The following is a 19,377-nucleotide window of genomic DNA, read 5'->3' as shown; positions in this document are numbered from 1 at the left end:
TTTTAGTGAGTTTCCAAGAAGAGTTTCGATAGAGTTTCCGCGTTAGATCATTAATCGTAGATCAAATCTTGATGTTCTTTACATGTTACAATCTCGTTCATTTTACAAACAAATGGTGTTGAGAGTTAAGACAGGAAGAGAAACATGACCAAACCTTAAAAGTCTCACAACAGAAAAATCTTTTAACTTGTCAAAATTCAATTTTGACAAGACGTTATGGTCAATGTGTAAGCCCTTTTACAAAATCATACAACACAAAGGAGGAGCCTGAAGAGTTTTTTTTCTAAAGGGACAATGGCCAAAAAGAAAACATCACAAGGGGAAATGAAATATAGAAACACCAAAGAATAAATATCAAACCTATTTCAAAACATTTTGATGCTTATAAAAAAATCATCTAACACTCTCATCACAAACCCAATTCTTTCTTCATGATTTATGGCTCGTACCTTCCTTCGTTCACCCTATTTTTTTTTTAACCCATGTTTGTATTCGATTTGATACTTTATACTACACCTTAGAACACAAACACTATCCTCAAACATAACATAGCTCTCTCGAGCTAATATTCTCGTTCATTCTTACCCAAACGGGTTTCCTCCTGATTGGAAAGAAGGTGGGTTCAAAGGAACCGCAGCAGGAAACGAGCTTCCAAAATTTTGGTATGTTTGTTGAGCGTCATATGAAGCGTTCATGTCGCCAACTGGGCTTACATTACTGCAAAATACGAGAGATAAAATAAGCAGATGTTTCATCTAAAGCTTGAGCAAGCTTAGTAACAGCTTTTGTATGGATCATGGAGATCACGTTTAGAGAAAAGTAATTAATTGAATTAAGAGGGCATACCTAGGTGGCATGCTTCCTGGTAATGGAGGAGACATGTACCCTGAAAATTGGGGGAAAATAGTTTAGCAAACAATTCATAAGAGTAAACACATCATTCAAGAGCAGAGAATAACAAAGTAATGCCGTGCTTTACTTGGTGGCATTGCAGATGGATGGGCTGAGACTTGAGAAGGTATATTGAAATGATTGTGTACTCCTTGAGAAGGCATCATGCCTGAAGGAGGTAATTGATTGTGTACTCCATGAGAAGGCATCATGCCTGAAGGAGGTAATGCACCTTGTTGAGGAGCCATGGAAGGGAACATATTTTCCTGTACCGTATTCAGAATTACTTAACATGTAATCACAGGACTATTGTATATGTACTTTGGTAAGTCAAGTTGTTCGATTGTATATATTGACCGAGTAAAGTGAAAGGGTATAACTAATTAACTCATTAAGAGCTTAAGTCAACATCAGCTCAGCTGCCAAGTAGCAATTTCGCTAAAAACTAATTTCCAAAACATGCTTACTTTCGCACAAATATCATGTTTTGGATAAGTTGAATGAAATAGAGGACATACCGTTGGTGTTTGTGATGGCGGCCCAGTGCTGAAGTCAAAAGGGTTCATTGACTTGGCTGGGTGCGGGACATTCTGGTAAGGCTGTTGCAGGAAATAGAAGATTAACAACGCAGGCTGGGGTGTCATTGATGCTCAAATTCATTATGGATTCAGAAATGTTTTAGAAAACTGTACCACGGGGTTATTATACTGCTGCATGCCATAGTGCATACCATGAGGTGGACCAGCTTGCCACCCAGGTACTGGTGCATGGTATGATGGGTAGGTTACAGTGAATAAATCCTGCAGAAAGGTTAGCATGTCATTTACACTCCCAAAGATGGTAAGATATAGAAAGCACAGGTCAAATGGCTAAGATAAATCAATACCGCTGGTAATTCGTTCCTTCCGGAAGGTTTAACCTCAGAAGACTGCAGGCCACCGGAAGGGACTCCTTGAAGAGGTTGCAATGACGGGGCACTCATTGACCTATGTACATTGGATGCAAGTGCCGTGTTCCATGGCTGTTACAAAAATCCAAGAAGCATAAGCACATTATATTCTGGAAGCAGAATTTTATGCTTTTCTATGAGAGAGCATGCACCAAAGTGCCCACCTGTTCACTTGAATGTTCATTCGGAAAAGGTGCAAAGATTTGTGACGTGGAATGGCCAAGATGCCCAGGTCCGCTAGATGGTGTATACGTCTGACCTTGCACAGAAGAAGTCACGGCCAACTGGGAGAGAAGTGAATCCAGAGTGTTTCCACTGGGTGGTGGTTGTGATACATTTAAACTAGGGGCACTGGGTGCAGCATCGAAAGATGCCCAGTTATCATTAGACAAAGATGCTGGCTGTGGAGCAGGCTGACGTGTGGTAGATTCTGGTGCTTGCATTGCAACAGCTGGAGCAGGAGGTTCAAAATCAGTATCAAAATCAATCAGGCTTAAAGTAGCCTTCGGCTTCACTTCTGGTGGCTTCACTTCTGGCAGCTTCACTTCTGGTGGCTTCTCATTTGTGGACATTAAACTACTCAATGATGTAGTTGACTGAAATAACAAAAACAGAAAACATCAACACGTTTCTTTCTTCCCTAAGAATTAGATGGTATTACCTCGAATACATGTGCTACAACAATTTTATTTAGGTAAAGGGTCATGAATATCAATGGCTCTTATGGACATTATATTTTACATGCACTGTGAAAAAAAGATGAAGCCAAACCTTTGCATGTGCAGAAGCATCGATATTTCGGCTGACAGGTGGTTTTGGAGGCTCTCCCACACGGAGAGGAATAACACTGTCACCTAAAATTTCCCTAACAGGTCGAGCTACTGGAGGGCTAGCTGAACCTAAGTCTTTTACTTGTTCAGGTGATTGGGAGCCCTCATCTGATGTTTTTCTACCCCCAAATCTATCTTCTCTACGCCAATCATTCAAGATCTCAGGACGAGCAGGGCTTTTTTTGTTATTACCAACATTCCTGTTACCTGGCTCAAACCCTGGACTTCTCCCACCAGGACTTGATCTGTCGCTGTAACGACGGTCATTTACATCTTCATATGGTGGACTTCGAGACCCACTAGAACTACGTGTCTCACTTGGAAGTTTGTCATCATTCTTCTCATTCGTGTACCTTTTATTTACATACACATGTCTGATGAAGTCCCTTAACCGCTCTACATTACTGACAGATATAAAAACCAATCAGCCAATGTAAAACATCCCATCATCTCTACAACAATAAGACAGATTTCTGATACCTGCCATCAGGCACTGATTGCCTCTGTTGATCAAGTCCTTTAAAATATATATCCTTAGCATGCTGTTACAAGGCAAAATCATTAAACAAAAGATACTAAAATCACAAATGCCAACGAAAAAAACAAAACCCATCAGTCATCAAAAGAAGAGAGATTCAGCTTGTTTACCTGATTTCCACCTTCTTTTAAAGAAGTAACTTCTTGTGAGGTAAACTTCGCCATCGATACTGATTTAACACGGTGTGTAAACTCACGGCTGTTCAAACACACACATGAATATCTCAACAACACTTGCAAAAACCACTATTACACAAGAATAGGAGAATCTAAAGTACAGAATCTAGAAACTTACTGTATCCCACTGCAGTTAGTACACACAAAAGTCCAGAAAGTAGTGCAAACATATTGTGGTCCCTAAGAAAATCATACCCAAGGAAACATAAAAAGTTACTTTGTCTCAAATTCATTCCTTGGTTTTAGTTTCATTGAAATGATGAATACAGTAACAAGAAGATCAAAAAAAACTTACAAGGCTGTTACAGTTTATACATCTCTTATTCTCAGGAAGTTTGAGAAGACTCCTAATAATCCGCTCGTTCTTCTCGTCTTCTTTAACACGACTAGCCATTTTCCCGATTCCAATACACTAGCTAGAAACTACACAAACTTTTCGAATCATTATTGATAAACTCGGCAGAAAAGGTTGAGACTGAAATTAAGGAACTCAGGATCAGTAGTTCGAATCAACAATGGCGAAATCGAGTTCGGAACAATACGAATTACATACTTAAATCGATCAATCTATCACAAAATTTTTCAGTTCATAGACCTAAGATCGATCACGATCACGCTTACATATAGATCCAGAAACTGTAGGAGATTTAGAAGAAGAATCTTACTTTGAAGCTTCAACGAGGATCCAAGTTCTGGAGATTTTGATTCTTCGCTTTGTCGTCTTTGTTGAATCAGAGTTTTGAGAGAGAGAGAGAGAGAAGAAGAAGAAGAGAGACTTTGTACAGCTAAGAATGGTCTGTGGGATTAAGGGAGTACAAGGAGGAGTTTGAGATTTGAGGAAGGAGATGGACGGAAATAATTGACGGCGTTAAATGTGGAATCTTAGTTTGTATAATACTATAAAAGACAAAGACCGGTGTTGACTTGACGACGTCGACGGCTGTGGTCTGTCTCGTTGACGGGATATGATAATAGTCGAACTAATGGCTATTTATAGATCTTAGAATTATTTTTACCAAAAAAAAATAGATCTTAGAATTATTATTGTTTTTTTATTTAAAAGAAATTTATAACAAACAAAAAACAAAATAATACAATCTAGTAAATAATAACGGGAAAATTTTCATAAATTGCAAGCATGAATGATGTGTCTCGTGAAATATATATCTAATTTTGAGTGACTTTTTAACGAATCTGTAAATTTTTGTTGACTTTGCCAAATAAGACACATTTTAAGTTAACTGACAGATTTATTAAACGGAATTAAGTCAATGTTAAATAGATTTTAGTAAAACTTCAAAACAACGTCGTTTTATATTTAAAATAAAAATAAATATATATTTATTAAAAAGAATATATAATATTAAATTAGAAATTTTATAAGTTTTAAAGGTTTATAAGGTACTTAGTAATTACTAATCGGAGGCTCATTCTAAATATTTTTATGGTTTTATAATGTTTAAAAGATTTTGAAAAGGTCCTTAAAAGAATTTAAAAAGTTTTTTTATGGTATTTACATGGTCTTTTATATATATATTGTATATATATAAAAGACTTTACACACATATAAAGATAGTCTGCATATTTTTATAAGTTTACACACATATTTGGATAACTATCTTATTTTGATTCGCATTTTCAATAATTTTTTTTAAAAGGGTATTTTTGAAAAGTGGTTTAGGGAAAGAAGTATTTTTAGTTCCCCCAACTATTTGTTGATGTTATTTGATTTCTTACTAATTATTTTTATATATTTTTTTACTAATTGTTTCTTTGATTAGTTTTGTTATTAAATTTTTAAATCTTATCCATGAAAAATATGCGTAGAACTAAAATATGGTTTTACGACGAAATAGAGATAGTAATGTGATTGCATAACTGGATGTCTAAGGTTGAAATATAGTTTAAATTAAAATATTATATTTAGTTTATATTTTATCCAATGTACGCACAATGCATGTTGATGTTCAAAATAAAAATATAAGCTCTTTAACATTAATTTCATTGGATCAAAAATGTAGTTATCGTTGAAAATGTAGTGTCTTTCATTTATTAGGGAAAACATAAAATTTTGAAAAAGCAATGAGTTTATAGGGATGAATTTTTTTATCTGAAAATATTAGTAAATTTATCTTAATGTTCTCATTTTTCATATTTTAACACATGTAATATTTTTAATGAATACGTGAAAACATATAAAAATTAAAAAATAAATAATAATTTTATAGATATGAATCTTCAACTATTTGATGAGAATGTTTGTATATATTTTTATTTTTAAAAAAAAAAAAATTAAGCCACTAATTAACGGAAAATGTGCGCCTTCATAGAGGTCCAGAACTGTTTATATATAAGCAAATGGTTTACTTCACCTTAAAAGACATGTTCTTATGAGCGTTATTAGTGTTTTTTAAGATTATTCTTATTTATCATTAAAAATTTTAAAGCTCTTGAGGTTTAAGCTCATGTTCATTCTTTATACAGTGATACATGTATACTTACGTCATGTGAGTTATAGTGAGTTTTGGGTTTCTATAGAGATATTTATGTAACTGCTTTTAATTTTATTATTGGATGATTTTTGAGAATTTTTGAGAAATTCTCTTTTTAGTGTACTATTTTTTAAAAATATCCCTCTTTTCTATCCATTTTCAAAAATACCCCTTTTCAAATTTGAAAAATTATAAACTTTTATATGGTTGATAAGGTACATCAAGATCATCATTACTATTGGGAGACTAAATCCAAATATTTATAAGGTTTTAAAAGGTTCTAAACTACATTTATAAGGTTTACAAAGTTTGTATAAGGTTTTTAAAATATATTTATACAGTATTTATGAAATATATATATATATATATATATATATATATATAAATTTACACACATATAAAATAATTTGTGTCTATAAATATAAGCTTATACATATTTTTTTGATAAATTTCAAATTTTATAGTGACTTTTTGAAAAAATTAGAAAAAGAGTATTTTTAAAAAGTGGTATTGGAAAATTTGTATTTTTGAAATTCCCCCATGATTTTCTGGTTCTCTATCTTTTTTTTTGTTTTTACATCGATATGGTTATCTATCTTAGATGATTCTTAATGCTTTAAGTTGAATTAAGTCAATTCAGCTATCACCTTAATTTATTTATCTTGCACTAGAAATGTTATTGGATTCATGGATATATCTTTGGATAAGAAAGACTTCCTTAGCCAACCAACAATTGATGTCAAGGTGTTTTGTGAGATTATTGGAGTAGGTTTTAATACTTGTTAGAATACCTTAATACAAACGAGAATTTAGTATTTTGGGTAATGTCTTTCATAGATAATTATGACTTGCTATAAGTAATTCAAGCTCAAGAACCAATTTTTATTTGCTTTCAGTAATTTATTTACTGCTTATATAAATTGAATGATGATTTAGCTAAATATAATTATTTATTTATTGCTTTCATTCAATTTTATTTGAGACATAGTATCATAGAGGAAAAAGCTTTTGAAGTCAAGATTTGATGAAATTTTAATTGAATATTTCAAACAATATATGCCATACGTCACATTAATTTATCGGACATTTGTATGCATATACATAACCAAATCAAACAAAGAAACTTAAGGTAAAACAGTAAATGCAACAACACTACTAATAGCAGCTGCAATTGCTCCAACCACAAATCCTGGTAAGTTTCCACCTCCAAATAATGCATCAACAGGTCCAGCTCCAAAGGATACAATCATTTGTGGTATAACGATTGCCATATTCAAAACTCCAAGTGATAGTCCTATGAAAAAAATAACAAAAAAATCATTATTAACAAATATGTTATAAACCTAATAATGTTTTTAGATGATTTGTTATCTAAATACCTTGGCCGGCTCCAGTGCTACTTGAGATGATGGAAGCTAATGCAAAAGGAATACTGAAAGTAATCTATAGAAATACCAAGAAAAATAATGTTAGTGCAATGCAATAGTGATAGTAACAAAATTTTGAATGAAAGACAAGTTTTGTTGGACTTACAGCTAGAGGAATTCCAAGAAGAGCAAAGAGAGTCAATGCTCCGGCTTTGATGTCATCGGTCGGGAGGGCCATCGGGCCAGCGGTTCTGCGGTGCTCCTCGGCCTTTTTAGTAACCAAAACAGTCATTGCCAAACATACTGCAAGGATGATATTGACAGCTCCCCAAAGCCTTTTAGCTCCAATCTTTCTACTGATACCTTCAATACCAAGAGAAAAGAATCCAAGAACGATTGAGTTAAGCATCAATCCCAATGCACCAACGTGGATTCCTTGGTTGTAAAGTCTCTTCATGTTGTCATCTCCTTCTGAGCTACCACCGTAAACCTCACGACCCATCCAGTCGGTATCGAATAAAAGGAAAGGGAACCACGCGATCCAGTTCAAGGATGTGGTGATTAGTAGCATCCACATTGGACGTTTCATCACTTTGAAGGCTCCAAAGAGTTCGCCGAAGAACGGAGTTTTCTTGTCGTCTTCGGAGTCTTCTTTTGGTGACCATTGCTTGTCTTCGACGTACCAAAGAGATATGATGGTGACGAAAAGGAGGAGAGTAATGGAGAGGAAGAAACAACTCTTTAGATTCGCGCAATAGAGGTCACATGCTTTAGTTATTGTGAAAGGAAAGATCTTGTGGAGGTTAGTGTATGAACCAGCCGCGTATCCCAATACGTTTCCAACAGCCATGAAGAACGAGAAAGCTGCGTTTGCGGTTCTCGTTTTTCTTGCATCTCCAGCTGCCAAATCGCCAAGGAAAGCTCGGCAAGGTCCTTGAAGAGTGTTGTTCGCTACATCAAGGATCCAAAATCCAAGAGCAAAGATAACAACAGCTTTGCCCTTTACACGGTCTTCGAGTTTGTCTCCCAAACTATGGCCAAAATCAGCCGCAAATCCGATTAGGAAAACCGCAACAGCGACAAGAAAGGCACCGATAGCGATGAAAGGACGACGACGACCGAATCTTGACTGACATCTATCGCTGTAATAACCAACTGTTGGCTGGACAAGCAATCCAGAGACAGGACCACAAAGCCAAATGAAAGATGACCATTTGTGTGGAACACCAAGAAGTTGCACGTACGGAGTTAACAAAGACAACTGAAGAGCCCAACCAAACTGTATACCGGCAGCAATAGAAGCCACCGATATCATCTTTTTCATCGACGATGACCCATCAACAGCCTTCGACGACGAAGAAGAAGAAGTATGTTTTTCCGCAGCCGCGACACTGTTGTTTTCTTGGAGGTCGTTCATCTTCTTCACCTTATCCTAGAGAGCTAGTGTTAATAATGAGGGTGGTGGTATTAAGGACAAGGTGAAGAAGATGAAGGAGATGTGTTTGTTTTGGTTATGTGATTCAATAGCTTAGGGAAGTCAATCTTTTTATACTAATCCTATATGAATTAGAGTTTTGGCATAAGACTAAATTTAGTACAACCAAAATTAGTTTTGTTTATCTTTATCTATATGAATGATTGTTTTAGAGTTATCTTAGGTTGTTTCCCAAAATATGTCTACGTACAGCATTAAAAGTCATCTAATCTTGTTTTAGAAAAGCTCAAAATATAACAAAATAAGACTTTTTTTTTGGTTGTTGTATGTATCAAAATTGCTCAATCTTTGTTTTTTTTAGTCAACGACTAAAAATTGAAATGAGCCAATTTTTTGTCCAAAAAAAAAAAAGAGAGCCAATTTGAGGAACATTGTCGTGTCTCTCTCTCTTTTTTCCATTTTATTTCATTTTTCACTCAATTTCACTTTGCACTAGGTTTTAACCCGCGGTACACCGCGGTACACCGCGGTACGATTGTTTTGACTAAAAAATATATATATTTTTATATTTGTTAATTTTATTACCTTTTTAGTGTTTAAGATTGTGTAATTGTATTTTTGATTGTTATTTTTATTACTTAACTCGCGGGATATTTTTTGTAACTCGCAGGATATTTTTTGTAACTCGCGGGACTAAAAAAATTATGTTTGTTATTTTTTTTTTGTTAACCCGTAAGAAAAACATAAAACTCAAACCCGTTAAATCATATTTATGTAAAATATAAACCTTGAATGTTTTATAGATTTCAAGAGAGATTTTGGTTATTGTTTTCTAAAAACTCATTTTTAACCAATCAAGATTTTAAAATTTTGGATTCCCTAAAATTTAGTAAAACTTTTTTTGTTGTAATCTTTCATTCAAGATTTTAGATTTTTAAGTTTCATATTAGTCATATTTATAATGGTTCCGAACCATTGTCTAAAATTTTCTACCCGATGTGGGACGTTATACATATATGTTTTTTCTTTTATCGATTGAGTAATATACATCCGTTTCCAAAAATTCAAATTGCTACATATGCGAATTGTTTTTTGTATTTTTATTATACTTATGGTTTATGTAATAATTTAAATTTTAAAACAAATAAGATCATATAAAGATATTGGAGAGATATTCAATTTATTAGGGAGATATTTTAGGAAATTTTGTTAAATGTAATAAATATTAGTTTTTAATTTTGTGATTCTAGTGTAATTTAATTACAAATTTTATCTTAAAAGTTTGTTATTTATTTAAATGGCAAGGATTTATTATGCAAATAATACAAAATAAAAGGTTATTTTCCAAAAGGTACTTCAAAAATGTTAATATAGATTAAAAAAGGGAAATAAATCATACATAACTATATATCCCTATATTAGTAAAAGAGAAGTACAAAAAGTGCTTCCGGGTCGGGTCAATTTCAAAAAATTACCCGAAATTTATAATTGGATCTTTTAAAGTTGGATAGATTAATGGGTTTGGATACATACACCGGATACCTTCCAAATCTAATTTTAGAATTGTATTATTTCCATAACTAATTATAGGATTTACTAATATTTCTCTAACTAATTTAATACAATCTATTTTAAAACAAAATATTCTTCTTTCACGTTTATTTGATATTATTTTTAATTTATGATATTATTTAATAATAATTTAAATAATACTCTACTTTCACTATATAATATTGATATTTAATAAAAATTTAACTTTTTGCATATGTTGCAATTTGAATTTTTCAAAACAGACATATAATACTCAACTACACTCGGTTAAATATTTTGGACAATGGTTTAAAATCATTATAAGTATGACCAATATTAAAACCATTGTTACATGAGCATATTTAAAATTTCAAATAGTTTCAAAATATTATAAATAAAAGGTTCATATATATAAAACTTTTAGAATTTAAAATATCGAAATATTTTTTTGAAGACATAAATGTAATTAAGGAGACATAATTTTTATTGATAAAATATATTATATATCAAACTACGTAAATTTTAGATAATTCACGGGTAGTTTGTTAAAATCACAATTATAATGATAAAACGAGTTACGAATAATGTTTTTTACGAAATGAATTCTGTTACGGGTTGGACTTTCAAAAAATATATTGTAAATTTGTAATTTTACGTATATTCCTACTTTTACTACAAAAATGGCCAAAATGAATAATTTATCGACAAATATTATTTCGTGCTGTTAAATTTTCACCGTGTTTTTAATTGTATCAAAACTCAGTATATGATTATTTACTCGCTTTTCCTTTATTATTTTATTTAAACTTATTATACAAATATATGATTTACCGTAATCGACTGCACTCTAACAAAATTAAAATGTAACATATTTTAATCCGATAAAAGTTATATATATGTAATTATTTCCCCCGCGCTGTAGCAACCTAGTATTATACTAAAATTATCGTCAAGTAATGGCAAATGCATTCTTATATAAACCCGCTGATCGAGAAAGAGTGTTTACCTACTAAGCTCCATCTCTCTCCGTCACTAATGACTGTATCATCATCACTTCACCACTATGATCATCAAAACCTTAGCTCATCGCATCTTCTTCCCCAAATTCTCATCATCAACCTTCTCTTCTCACCACCGCCTCAGACTCTCAATCTCCGATCGTAATCGGAAATTCTCAGTGATGGCCGGCGAAGACGACTTCGTTAAAGGGAATGTTTATCCTAATGGTGTCGCTCTCATCACTCTCGATCGAACCAAAGCTCTCAACGCCATGAACCTTGGTAAAAAAAAAACAAAGTTGTCTTCTCTATTTGTATGATTGTTTTCGTTTCCCAATTTGGTGATCTTACTTACTAAATTTTAGGGTTTGAATGGAGAATTTTTGGATGTTTTGTTAGTAATTATTGTTAAGGTTTAGATTGAGATGTGAAGAAGCTACACCATTTTTGTATCATGAATTGAATTTTGATAATCGTGTTCTTGGAATTGGGTTTATATGATTATAATCAGTGATGAACTCTGATTGATTCAGTGGTGTGTGAAGTGTATTTTGGGGATTACAGAATTGCTGAATTGGTTATATGTTATTGATATTACAGATATGGATGTGAAGTATAAAAGCTTTCTTGATGAATGTGAATCTGATCCTAGAGTCAAATGTGTTATCGTTGAAGGCAGCACACCTCGAGCCTTTTGCGCAGGTAATTGCATAGTTTGCAGTGTTCTAACTGTTTCATGTAATTGAATTTATGTGGCATTTGATGTCATTATGTGGAAGTGGATAAATGCAAAATGATAATAGTTTTGTCCCTCTGGGGAGTGTTTTGAGTGACTATCTATGAATGGTGTGCAGGGATGGATATTAAAGGAGTTGCTGCGGAAATCCAAAAGGACAAAAACACACCTCTTGTGCAAAAGGTTTCTTTATAAATTATGCCTTACCATCTGCAAAATATACTTTATCTTTAAATATATAGGATGCTAGAGTTATGCGATGTAGTCATTTTTGTTGGGGTTTTTTTTGTTGTTGTTGCGATGGGTGAATTTCACATCATAGGATCCGTCTTTAGGTAAGAAAACCAATAGAAAACGAATAACCAATTAGCCATGGTCTTAATTTAACTGCTTGTGATGATGTGAAGATAATTACCAAAAATCAATTGTTTGTGTGTACTCATCGTCATATGGATCCTATCTATAAAAAACGAAAGATAAGACACGAAACTGATATTAATGTAGGATCATCTCAATACTTCAGGTCATGTTTTATTATGTTTTAACTGAATATAATGAATTAAATGGTGTACTAATTTGTTTAACAGGCATTTGTGTGGTCTCTTTTAGTTTGGCCTTTCCACGACCTCTCTTAGCATATGTTAGCCATTAGAACTTAGATGATTTAACTTTGATATTTTACTTCCTTAGGTATTCACAGCAGAATATACTCTGATATGCGCTATTGCCGGGTACAAAAAGCCATATATCTCATTGATGGATGGTATAACAATGGGATTTGGCCTAGGTCTTTCTGGACATGGTCGCTACCGCGTGATAACAGAGGTACTAAAGAGAAAAATACTTGTCTGCACTTTTTGTGTAGGTAATAACTGGAATCATTTTCTTGACTCGTTTTCATGTTTTGTTTTCTATTCCAGAGGACAGTTCTTGCCATGCCAGAAAATGGAATCGGCTTGTTCCCAGATGTCGGGTTTTCATATATAGCAGCTCACAGCCCTGGAGGAGGATCTGTTGGTATGTTCATACTCAAATCCTTTTCACTGCATAAAGTTTTAAGGTGCTACTCAAAGGTCATTCCTAGTTGGTTGCTATCTATGCATGCACAAAATTTGGTGGAAAACGATGATTCTTCGGCTAAATCCTTCTAAGTTTTCTATAGAGTGAAACCTGATTATTGGTTTTAGAAGCTGAAAGAAAATATTACTTTGGTATATTGCCAATGCAACTTTTCTGGCATAAATGTCTGCAGGTGCTTATCTTGGTTTGACTGGAAAAAGGATCTCTACGCCATCAGATGCACTGTTCGTTGGTCTTGGGACGCATTATGTACCTTCTGAAAAGCTAACTTCATTAAAGGAAGCCATTTTGTCAGCTAACTTGTATGCCCTTCTCGACCTCCTTTCTTATCTTTCTCTCAAAACGAAACATTTTTCTCTGTTTAGAACTCATTCATATCCGTGATGCAGTTCTGAGGATCCGGATCAAGACATCCAAGAAACTTTATCAAAATATAGCGGCAATCCTGAATCTGAGCCCCACCTCAAATTGCTGTTGCCTCAAATAGAGTCAGCCTTTAGCTCAAATAAGTCTGTCAAGGAAACAATAGAAGTGCTCAAAAAGTACCAGCAAAGCACGGAGCCGTCAGGTATAATTTTCCATGAGAACTGTAATGCTCATAGAGCCTTACTCTTCGCGTTCAGACTATAAACAAAATTAAAATTGCTGCCTTACCTTTGTGAATGCTGGAAAATGTTTGGATACAGTTGTAGAATGGGCTAATGAGGCACTAAAAGGTTTGGAAAAAGGAGCACCGTTTTCTCTTAACCTAACACAGAAGTACTTTGCCAATGTTGCATGTGCCAAGGGTAAAACTGCAAACGAATTAACAACAGTGAGTTTCAACTTTTACATAACATTATTATTTCCTACACTAAGACAGTTATTAAAACTGCATGTTAATTTCCTTTGTAAAGCTTAATGGTGTGATGAAAACTGAATATCGCATCGCATTAAGATCTGCCTTGCGTTGTGATTTTGCTGAAGGCGTTAGAGCAGTTTTGATTGACAAGGATCAGGTTTGTTCATTGGCACTCTAAATTTCTCTGTTTCATTCATTTAGCTTCGTCAATTTGGTTCTCTTAATCATCTTCGATGCTGGAACCAAAGTTTTGTTTATACCAAACAAACTCTCTAGCTCGAGTCAAACAAAACTGATCTTCCGTGAAAACTCTTTTGCAGAACCCAAAATGGAACCCGGCAAGCATTGAAGAGGTAGACGAAAACGAGGTGGAAGCTCTGTTTAAACCACTTGGTCCAGAAGTGGAAGAGTTAAAAGTCTGATTCTCATTGTACTTTTCTCTGTTTAAAGTGTGTGGACAAAAGTAAGAAGTGATGAAGAAGCCTGTTACTGTAAAAACTATTCAATAAATTGGTTTTCACCTAAATTCTTCTCGGGCAGTTGATAAATTATCTTTAAAAACATGAGCCATAGTATTACAGAGCATGGAAACGTGCGTGAGAACATTGAAGACACTAAAAGCAAAAGATGAAATCAAGAAGCAGAGTTGTCATATGTAGATCCGACGTGGTGGATAACAAATCCATAGATTTTGTGTTTCAGCCGCTCGATCTTGTCTGTTAAAGCCATTGTTGTGATTTGGTTTTCCTGGTTCGACACGACCCGGTCCAACCATTCGTTCACTTGTTTCAGCTGAGACAGTACAGCAGCTATGGAACTACCATCTAAAGATCGCTTCGCTGCGTTTTTGTTGTCTAATGATTCTTCCACGAACTTAATGAACCATAATTGCATTTCGGACTGTAGGTTCACTGCGAATTTTGCGGTTTCCTTCATACCATCTATGTCTGTCCACATCCCAACAATATTGTCTGAAACACCAACAAATGCTAATTAATAAACTTAGAACTCTGCATATTGATATGTAAGCCATTTGATATGGAACAAACCTGTCTTCATAGAGGTTGGTCCAGGAGAGAGACGAGTAGGCATTGATTTCTTCAGAGACGATGGTGAGTCGTGGCTGTTCTGGCTTTTCACTAGTGACACCACACCAAGGTTAGTAGCTAATGCAGCTTCAACCCAAAGAGAGATTGGGTTTTGTTGATCGGATGACGAGCTGAAACTGTCTTCTGAGGCTATCTTACTGTATTTCATGACATCTTCATAGATTGTTAAAAACTGGTTGATGATTCGCAACGGATTCTCCACTTTGGAAGCCGAAGAAAGTTCCGAGAATTTACTGATGTATTCAACCAAGACAAGGTGTCAAAGACCAGACTTATAAAAGTAACAAGACTAATTGCGAAAGCTTTAAATGTTTTACCTTAAGCATCGTATAATGCACTCATTTGCATTGGCTTCCTCCAAAGCTCGAGCTGCAGCTCTAGCAGCAAAGTCTCTTCTTTGCATAGCCTCCTAAAAATTCAATACACGATCACATGATTAGAGACAAGGATCAATCACTCAAGTGTTGTTAAGTCAATGTAAGCTCCAACACTAAACATTGCCTCACACCTTTCCAAGTTTTGCAAGTTCCTCTGAAATGCTATCCAATGGAACACTACCATCAGTCCATTTCCTTTCATGATATGTGATACCAACTCCTTCAAAGGCTGAGACTTCTTCTAGTAAATTAGTCTCTGATGAACACGACTTCGCTTTCTCTTCACACGCCGAAGATGAAGAATCACTCTTTCGCCTATTCGCATCACTTAGTCGCCTCGTCATAGCAGCCTAATACAATTGTACATTATCAATATTAGACCATCACACATACCAAATCATTCACCAAAACACTAATTTGATCATCCAATTAAACAAAGCTTCAACCAAACAATAATCTCCAATATGAGATTTGCTATATCTAACTGAGAAATCTGAGTTCTTTTGTTACCTGAGTACGCAAAATTGCTTGATGATCAGGCTTATTCTTGAGACTACTCTTCTCCTTATGCTCAATTTGACCATTTCCTTCAGCTTCATCCCAGTTCTTCCGATTACCATTCTTGCCCGAAGAACCGGCCAAAGCTTCTGAAACTTTCGAGATTCCTGCAGCAAAAGCCGCCATCTTCTTCTTCCCTGAAGAGTCTCCAACCATAGGAGACATCATCTTCAAACCACTAGAAAGCCTTCGTCCAGGAGAAATCGACATTCTTCTTCCACTAGGAGATGGATTCATCTTCCTCCCAGTAGGTGAAGGTTGTCTATACCTAGACGGTACAACAATCGCCGGCTCTCTAGCAACTTTTCTCTGCTCCTCACGCGCCGCCGCAAGACTCGGCACCACACATTTCGACGGAACCGGAGAAGCAGATCTCCTCCCTTTCCCAGAAACCGCCGGCGACGGATCTCTCTCCACCACCGCCGCACCAGAACTATTCTTCTTCACCAATGAGACTGACCGTTTAGACGAAGCTGGTGATGAGAATCTCTGCGGCGTCGTTTTAGGTTTCTGATTTCGAATTTTCTCACGATTCTCGTCGTTTTGGTTCACCGGAGCAAGCGCTTGCCTTACATTAGGTTTCGAAACATCTCCGTCACCACCGTCGTCGTCGTCGGATCTTCTATTGTTTAAGTAAACAGCGATAGGATCAAGAGAGTACTCAGAGTCCGAAACAGGCTGAATAACGAAATCTCGTTTTGATCCGTTAGATACTCTTGCGATTAACGGCTCCGGAGTTCCGACGAAAGCATGACGACCAGCGACGGGACGAATTCCGGCGGCGCGTGGTACCGGAGTAGCGAATTCGAGTCGTTCTATGTAAATAAACTGACCTAGCTGAAGACGGTTACTGAGGATTAGATCTGTATCTCGTTCGGAGAGAGAGACGTAAGTGGAGTTGAGAGAATCTGAGATTTGAACGTAGAAGCCTTGATTTGGCCATAGATCGGAGCCGGCGAGAGCTGGGACGATTCCGGTGACTTGTAATGTGGCGGATCTGTGGTCTCCGGTGGGACGAGTGCCGGAGTTCATACATTGAAGGAGTTTTAAGAGGATTCCGGGAGCTAGTGACGCCATTGTTGAGTGAGAGCTTTTGTGAGTTTGGAAGAAACAGAGAAGGAAGAAGACGAAGAAGGATATAGGAGAAGTTATTGAAGATTTGGCCGTTACGAGGATTCAAAATTTGAAATCGAACTTTTTTTTAATTTTCTTTTATTTGTTTGATTAAAGAGATATACCAAATTGCTCGCTGAGATGTTTTTAAACCGGCCTGTTGGACCGGTATAACCGTATTAGGAAATTACAAATTGAAAATTATGATAAGCTGCTAAACCAATCTCAACAGTCAAAAAAAAACTCAACGCTTGTCTCCCAATTAGATCAGTAGGATTCTAATTTTTTTATTTTATACAAAATTTTATATATTTTACATTTTAAAAATTTAATATGTTAGTTAGTGTATATATATCGTAATTTTATTTTTACAATTATAGTTATTACTAAATTTTAACCCGGGCCAAAAACTTTTGAATTTTATTTTATTTTAAAGACTAATTTTTTTATTATGCTGCTTTGTTTTTAGGACTTATTAAGATTGCATAATATCAAACTTAATTAAATCTGTTTTGATTCGACATTCTTATGTAGGTGTTGTTAAAAATAGTATAATGAAATTTTACCCGTTTTAAAGAATAAGGTTAATGATATTTTGATATTTTTATTCATAGCGATTCACACCCGTCTCGTTATACAACCCGTGTATAATTTTTATTTTTAAACAAACAAAATTTGTAATAATTGCTTTTATTTTTATTTTACATAATAATTTTAACCTGTTTTCAAAGATATGTCTACATGATAATACAAATATATTGATATAGTCTAGTGGTAAAAGAATTTCATTTGTTTCAATACAACACGGGTTTGAAACTTTCATCCGACATAATATTATTTTAAAGAAAAAATTTAAAATTTTGGCAATAAAAGTGCATTAAATTTTCTCCATAAAATGCTTGCAAAAATAATATAGTAGATTGTTGTCTGTTATAAGGATTATAACTCATTGATCATATAAGACATTTTAGTTAACTCGTCGCCTAAACTAAATATATGTTTGAAAATAGAGTATGTATAATTTATACATTTTCTTATCTAAGATTTTTATGAAATTTTGAATAAAATATCAAATTAGACTATATTTGGTCTAAATTAAAATAATTGAAGTTATATACTTTATTTAAATTATGTCCCATTACTTAGTCAAAAATTTTGTTGCATATATTTTTTCTTAAAATAAATATATTACTCAAGTTTGAATTTTTAACCTGTTACAGCTTTTTTCGTTTATAATATTTAAATCATGGCATATGCGGGGCAAAACTACATTTTTATTATTATATGAATGATATGATGAGTTATTTGTTTCATAATAATATAACTGTATGATAATTAAAGGTGAAATATAATAATTAATAACAAATTAATATGATAAGTTAGATATCAAATCTTCTATGTTTATTTTGATTGGTTATTTATTTAATATTTTTCTTTAAGTTTTACAATACTTTTCTTTAATTTTTGAAATCTGTGCAATACTTTTTCTTTAATTTTTCTTTGATTCCTTTATATAGACTTCTTTTTACACATGTCAAATGCTTCAAAATTTTGACATTTGTTTAATGACATAAACTTGTAATTTTACAAGAACGATAATTTATTGGGGAAATTTTTAAAATACTCCTTTTCCAATACCACTTTTTAAAAATACCCACTCTTTAAAAGTTTATCAAAAAGCCACTAGAAGTTTGAAATTTATCAAAAATCATATGTGAAAAATTATATATATAGACAAAAATTATCTTTAAATACCGTACAAATATCTTCTGAAAACCTTATAAAAACTTGATAATTTTTTGTAAACTTTGTAAAAACCTTATAAAAGCATTTTAGAACCTCTTAAAACCTTATAAATATTTGGATCGAGTCTCCTAGTAATAATAATGAGCTAGATGTACCTTATAAACTATATAAAATTTTATAATTTTTCATATTTGGAAAGGGGTATTTTGAAATTGAATAGAAAAGTAGGGGATTTTTTGAAAAGGGGATATTTCTCAAAAATTCTCTAATTTATTTTGTAATCTTATTGAAAGACCCTTTTTAACCAAGATTTTTTTTATGTATAAAGTTCTTTATTTTTTTTCTCCAATTCCTATATCTAGTCTTATTTTTACACATGTCAAATAATTCACAAATCTGACAAGTGTTTAATGATATAAAAAAAAATTAAAAGATAAGAAAAGTACCTTTTTACCTTAAGAGCACCATCAAAATTGAATATAATAAGATTTATTTCAAAAAATTAGAGTTTATTGATAAGAAAGCAACATAGGTATACATTTCCCTAAATTGTATAGATACCAATATATATATATATATATATATATATATATATATATACATATATATAT

At 33.7% G+C, this 19,377-nt stretch overlaps 4 protein-coding genes across 6 annotated transcripts; 1 reads left to right on the top strand and 3 right to left on the bottom strand.

The window, feature by feature from the left end:
* Positions 1–134: 134 nt before the first annotated feature.
* On the bottom strand, positions 135–4,283 carry LOC17878707 (probable ADP-ribosylation factor GTPase-activating protein AGD14). 2 transcript variants are annotated; one of them, XM_023779016.1, is made up of 13 exons: positions 4,050–4,283; positions 3,680–3,816; positions 3,503–3,564; positions 3,319–3,406; positions 3,151–3,212; positions 2,612–3,074; positions 2,005–2,436; positions 1,778–1,912; positions 1,584–1,691; positions 1,410–1,490; positions 980–1,157; positions 847–886; positions 135–717 (listed from the first exon to the last, which is right to left on the bottom strand). In XM_023779016.1, exons 2-13 carry the CDS (start codon positions 3,776–3,778, stop codon positions 582–584), a joined length of 1,884 nt encoding a protein of 627 aa, XP_023634784.1. In that variant the 5' UTR covers positions 3,779–3,816; positions 4,050–4,283; the 3' UTR covers positions 135–581. The 2 variants fall into 2 exon arrangements, with proteins under 2 accessions (XP_023634784.1, XP_006286186.1); XM_006286124.2 differs by having other exon boundaries at positions 3,680–3,807; positions 4,050–4,282.
* A 2,586-nt stretch (positions 4,284–6,869) lies between these two features.
* Positions 6,870–8,753, bottom strand: LOC17879570 (putative sucrose transport protein SUC6). Its single transcript, XM_006285431.2, has 3 exons — positions 7,410–8,753; positions 7,256–7,319; positions 6,870–7,170 (listed from the first exon to the last, which is right to left on the bottom strand). Exons 1-3 carry the CDS (start codon positions 8,658–8,660, stop codon positions 7,001–7,003), a joined length of 1,485 nt encoding a protein of 494 aa, XP_006285493.1. The 5' UTR covers positions 8,661–8,753; the 3' UTR covers positions 6,870–7,000.
* Positions 8,754–11,238: 2,485 nt separating this feature from the next.
* On the top strand, positions 11,239–14,389 carry LOC17877559 (3-hydroxyisobutyryl-CoA hydrolase-like protein 3, mitochondrial). 2 transcript variants are annotated; one of them, XM_006285780.2, is made up of 10 exons: positions 11,239–11,488; positions 11,807–11,908; positions 12,061–12,125; positions 12,633–12,767; positions 12,863–12,959; positions 13,195–13,324; positions 13,412–13,590; positions 13,709–13,836; positions 13,919–14,020; positions 14,184–14,389. In XM_006285780.2, the coding sequence occupies exons 1-10, from the start codon at positions 11,272–11,274 to the stop codon at positions 14,283–14,285; spliced, it is 1,257 nt and encodes a 418-aa protein (XP_006285842.1). In that variant the 5' UTR covers positions 11,239–11,271; the 3' UTR covers positions 14,286–14,389. The 2 variants fall into 2 exon arrangements, with proteins under 2 accessions (XP_006285842.1, XP_023634539.1); XM_023778771.1 differs by lacking the exons at positions 11,239–11,488; positions 12,061–12,125 and having other exon boundaries at positions 11,837–11,908.
* LOC17877728 lies at positions 14,374–17,011 on the bottom strand. Its single transcript, XM_006283184.2, has 5 exons — positions 15,860–17,011; positions 15,481–15,699; positions 15,290–15,381; positions 14,913–15,205; positions 14,374–14,834 (listed from the first exon to the last, which is right to left on the bottom strand). Exons 1-5 carry the CDS (start codon positions 16,982–16,984, stop codon positions 14,497–14,499), a joined length of 2,067 nt encoding a protein of 688 aa, XP_006283246.1. The 5' UTR covers positions 16,985–17,011; the 3' UTR covers positions 14,374–14,496.
* Between the last annotated feature and the right edge of the window lie 2,366 nt (positions 17,012–19,377).

The sequence above is a fragment of the Capsella rubella genome, unplaced genomic scaffold (assembly GCF_000375325.1).
Source record: "Capsella rubella cultivar Monte Gargano unplaced genomic scaffold, Caprub1_0 scaffold_7, whole genome shotgun sequence".
Lineage (NCBI taxonomy): Eukaryota > Viridiplantae > Streptophyta > Magnoliopsida > Brassicales > Brassicaceae > Capsella > Capsella rubella.
This window is presented reverse-complemented; position numbering and strand designations above follow the sequence as displayed.

What these genes read in the sequence shown, in the direction of transcription:
- LOC17879570 (XM_006285431.2), bottom strand. Translation starts at nt 8,660, where the DNA reads ATGAACGACCTCCAAGAAAACAACAGTGTCGCGGCTGCGGAAAAACAT. An exon ending in TTCTTGGAATTCCTCTAGCT is followed by an intron (nt 7,320 to 7,409) that starts GTAAGTCCAACA and finishes GTATTTCTATAG; the next exon opens with ATTACTTTCAGTATTCCTTT. An exon ending in TAGCACTGGAGCCGGCCAAG is followed by an intron (nt 7,171 to 7,255) that starts GTATTTAGATAA and finishes TTTTTTTCATAG; the next exon opens with GACTATCACTTGGAGTTTTG.
- LOC17877559 (XM_006285780.2), top strand. Translation starts at nt 11,272, where the DNA reads ATGATCATCAAAACCTTAGCTCATCGCATCTTCTTCCCCAAATTCTCA. An exon ending in ACCTCGAGCCTTTTGCGCAG is followed by an intron (nt 11,909 to 12,060) that starts GTAATTGCATAG and finishes AATGGTGTGCAG; the next exon opens with GGATGGATATTAAAGGAGTT. An exon ending in GCCATTTTGTCAGCTAACTT is followed by an intron (nt 13,325 to 13,411) that starts GTATGCCCTTCT and finishes TCCGTGATGCAG; the next exon opens with TTCTGAGGATCCGGATCAAG.
- LOC17878707 (XM_023779016.1), bottom strand. Translation starts at nt 3,778, where the DNA reads ATGGCTAGTCGTGTTAAAGAAGACGAGAAGAACGAGCGGATTATTAGG. An exon ending in TCCATCTGCAATGCCACCAA is followed by an intron (nt 887 to 979) that starts GTAAAGCACGGC and finishes CCCAATTTTCAG; the next exon opens with GGTACATGTCTCCTCCATTA. An exon ending in CCAGGAAGCATGCCACCTAG is followed by an intron (nt 718 to 846) that starts GTATGCCCTCTT and finishes CGTATTTTGCAG; the next exon opens with TAATGTAAGCCCAGTTGGCG.
- LOC17877728 (XM_006283184.2), bottom strand. Translation starts at nt 16,984, where the DNA reads ATGGCGTCACTAGCTCCCGGAATCCTCTTAAAACTCCTTCAATGTATG. An exon ending in AAGCAATTTTGCGTACTCAG is followed by an intron (nt 15,700 to 15,859) that starts GTAACAAAAGAA and finishes CAATTGTATTAG; the next exon opens with GCTGCTATGACGAGGCGACT. An exon ending in ACCAACCTCTATGAAGACAG is followed by an intron (nt 14,835 to 14,912) that starts GTTTGTTCCATA and finishes TTGGTGTTTCAG; the next exon opens with ACAATATTGTTGGGATGTGG.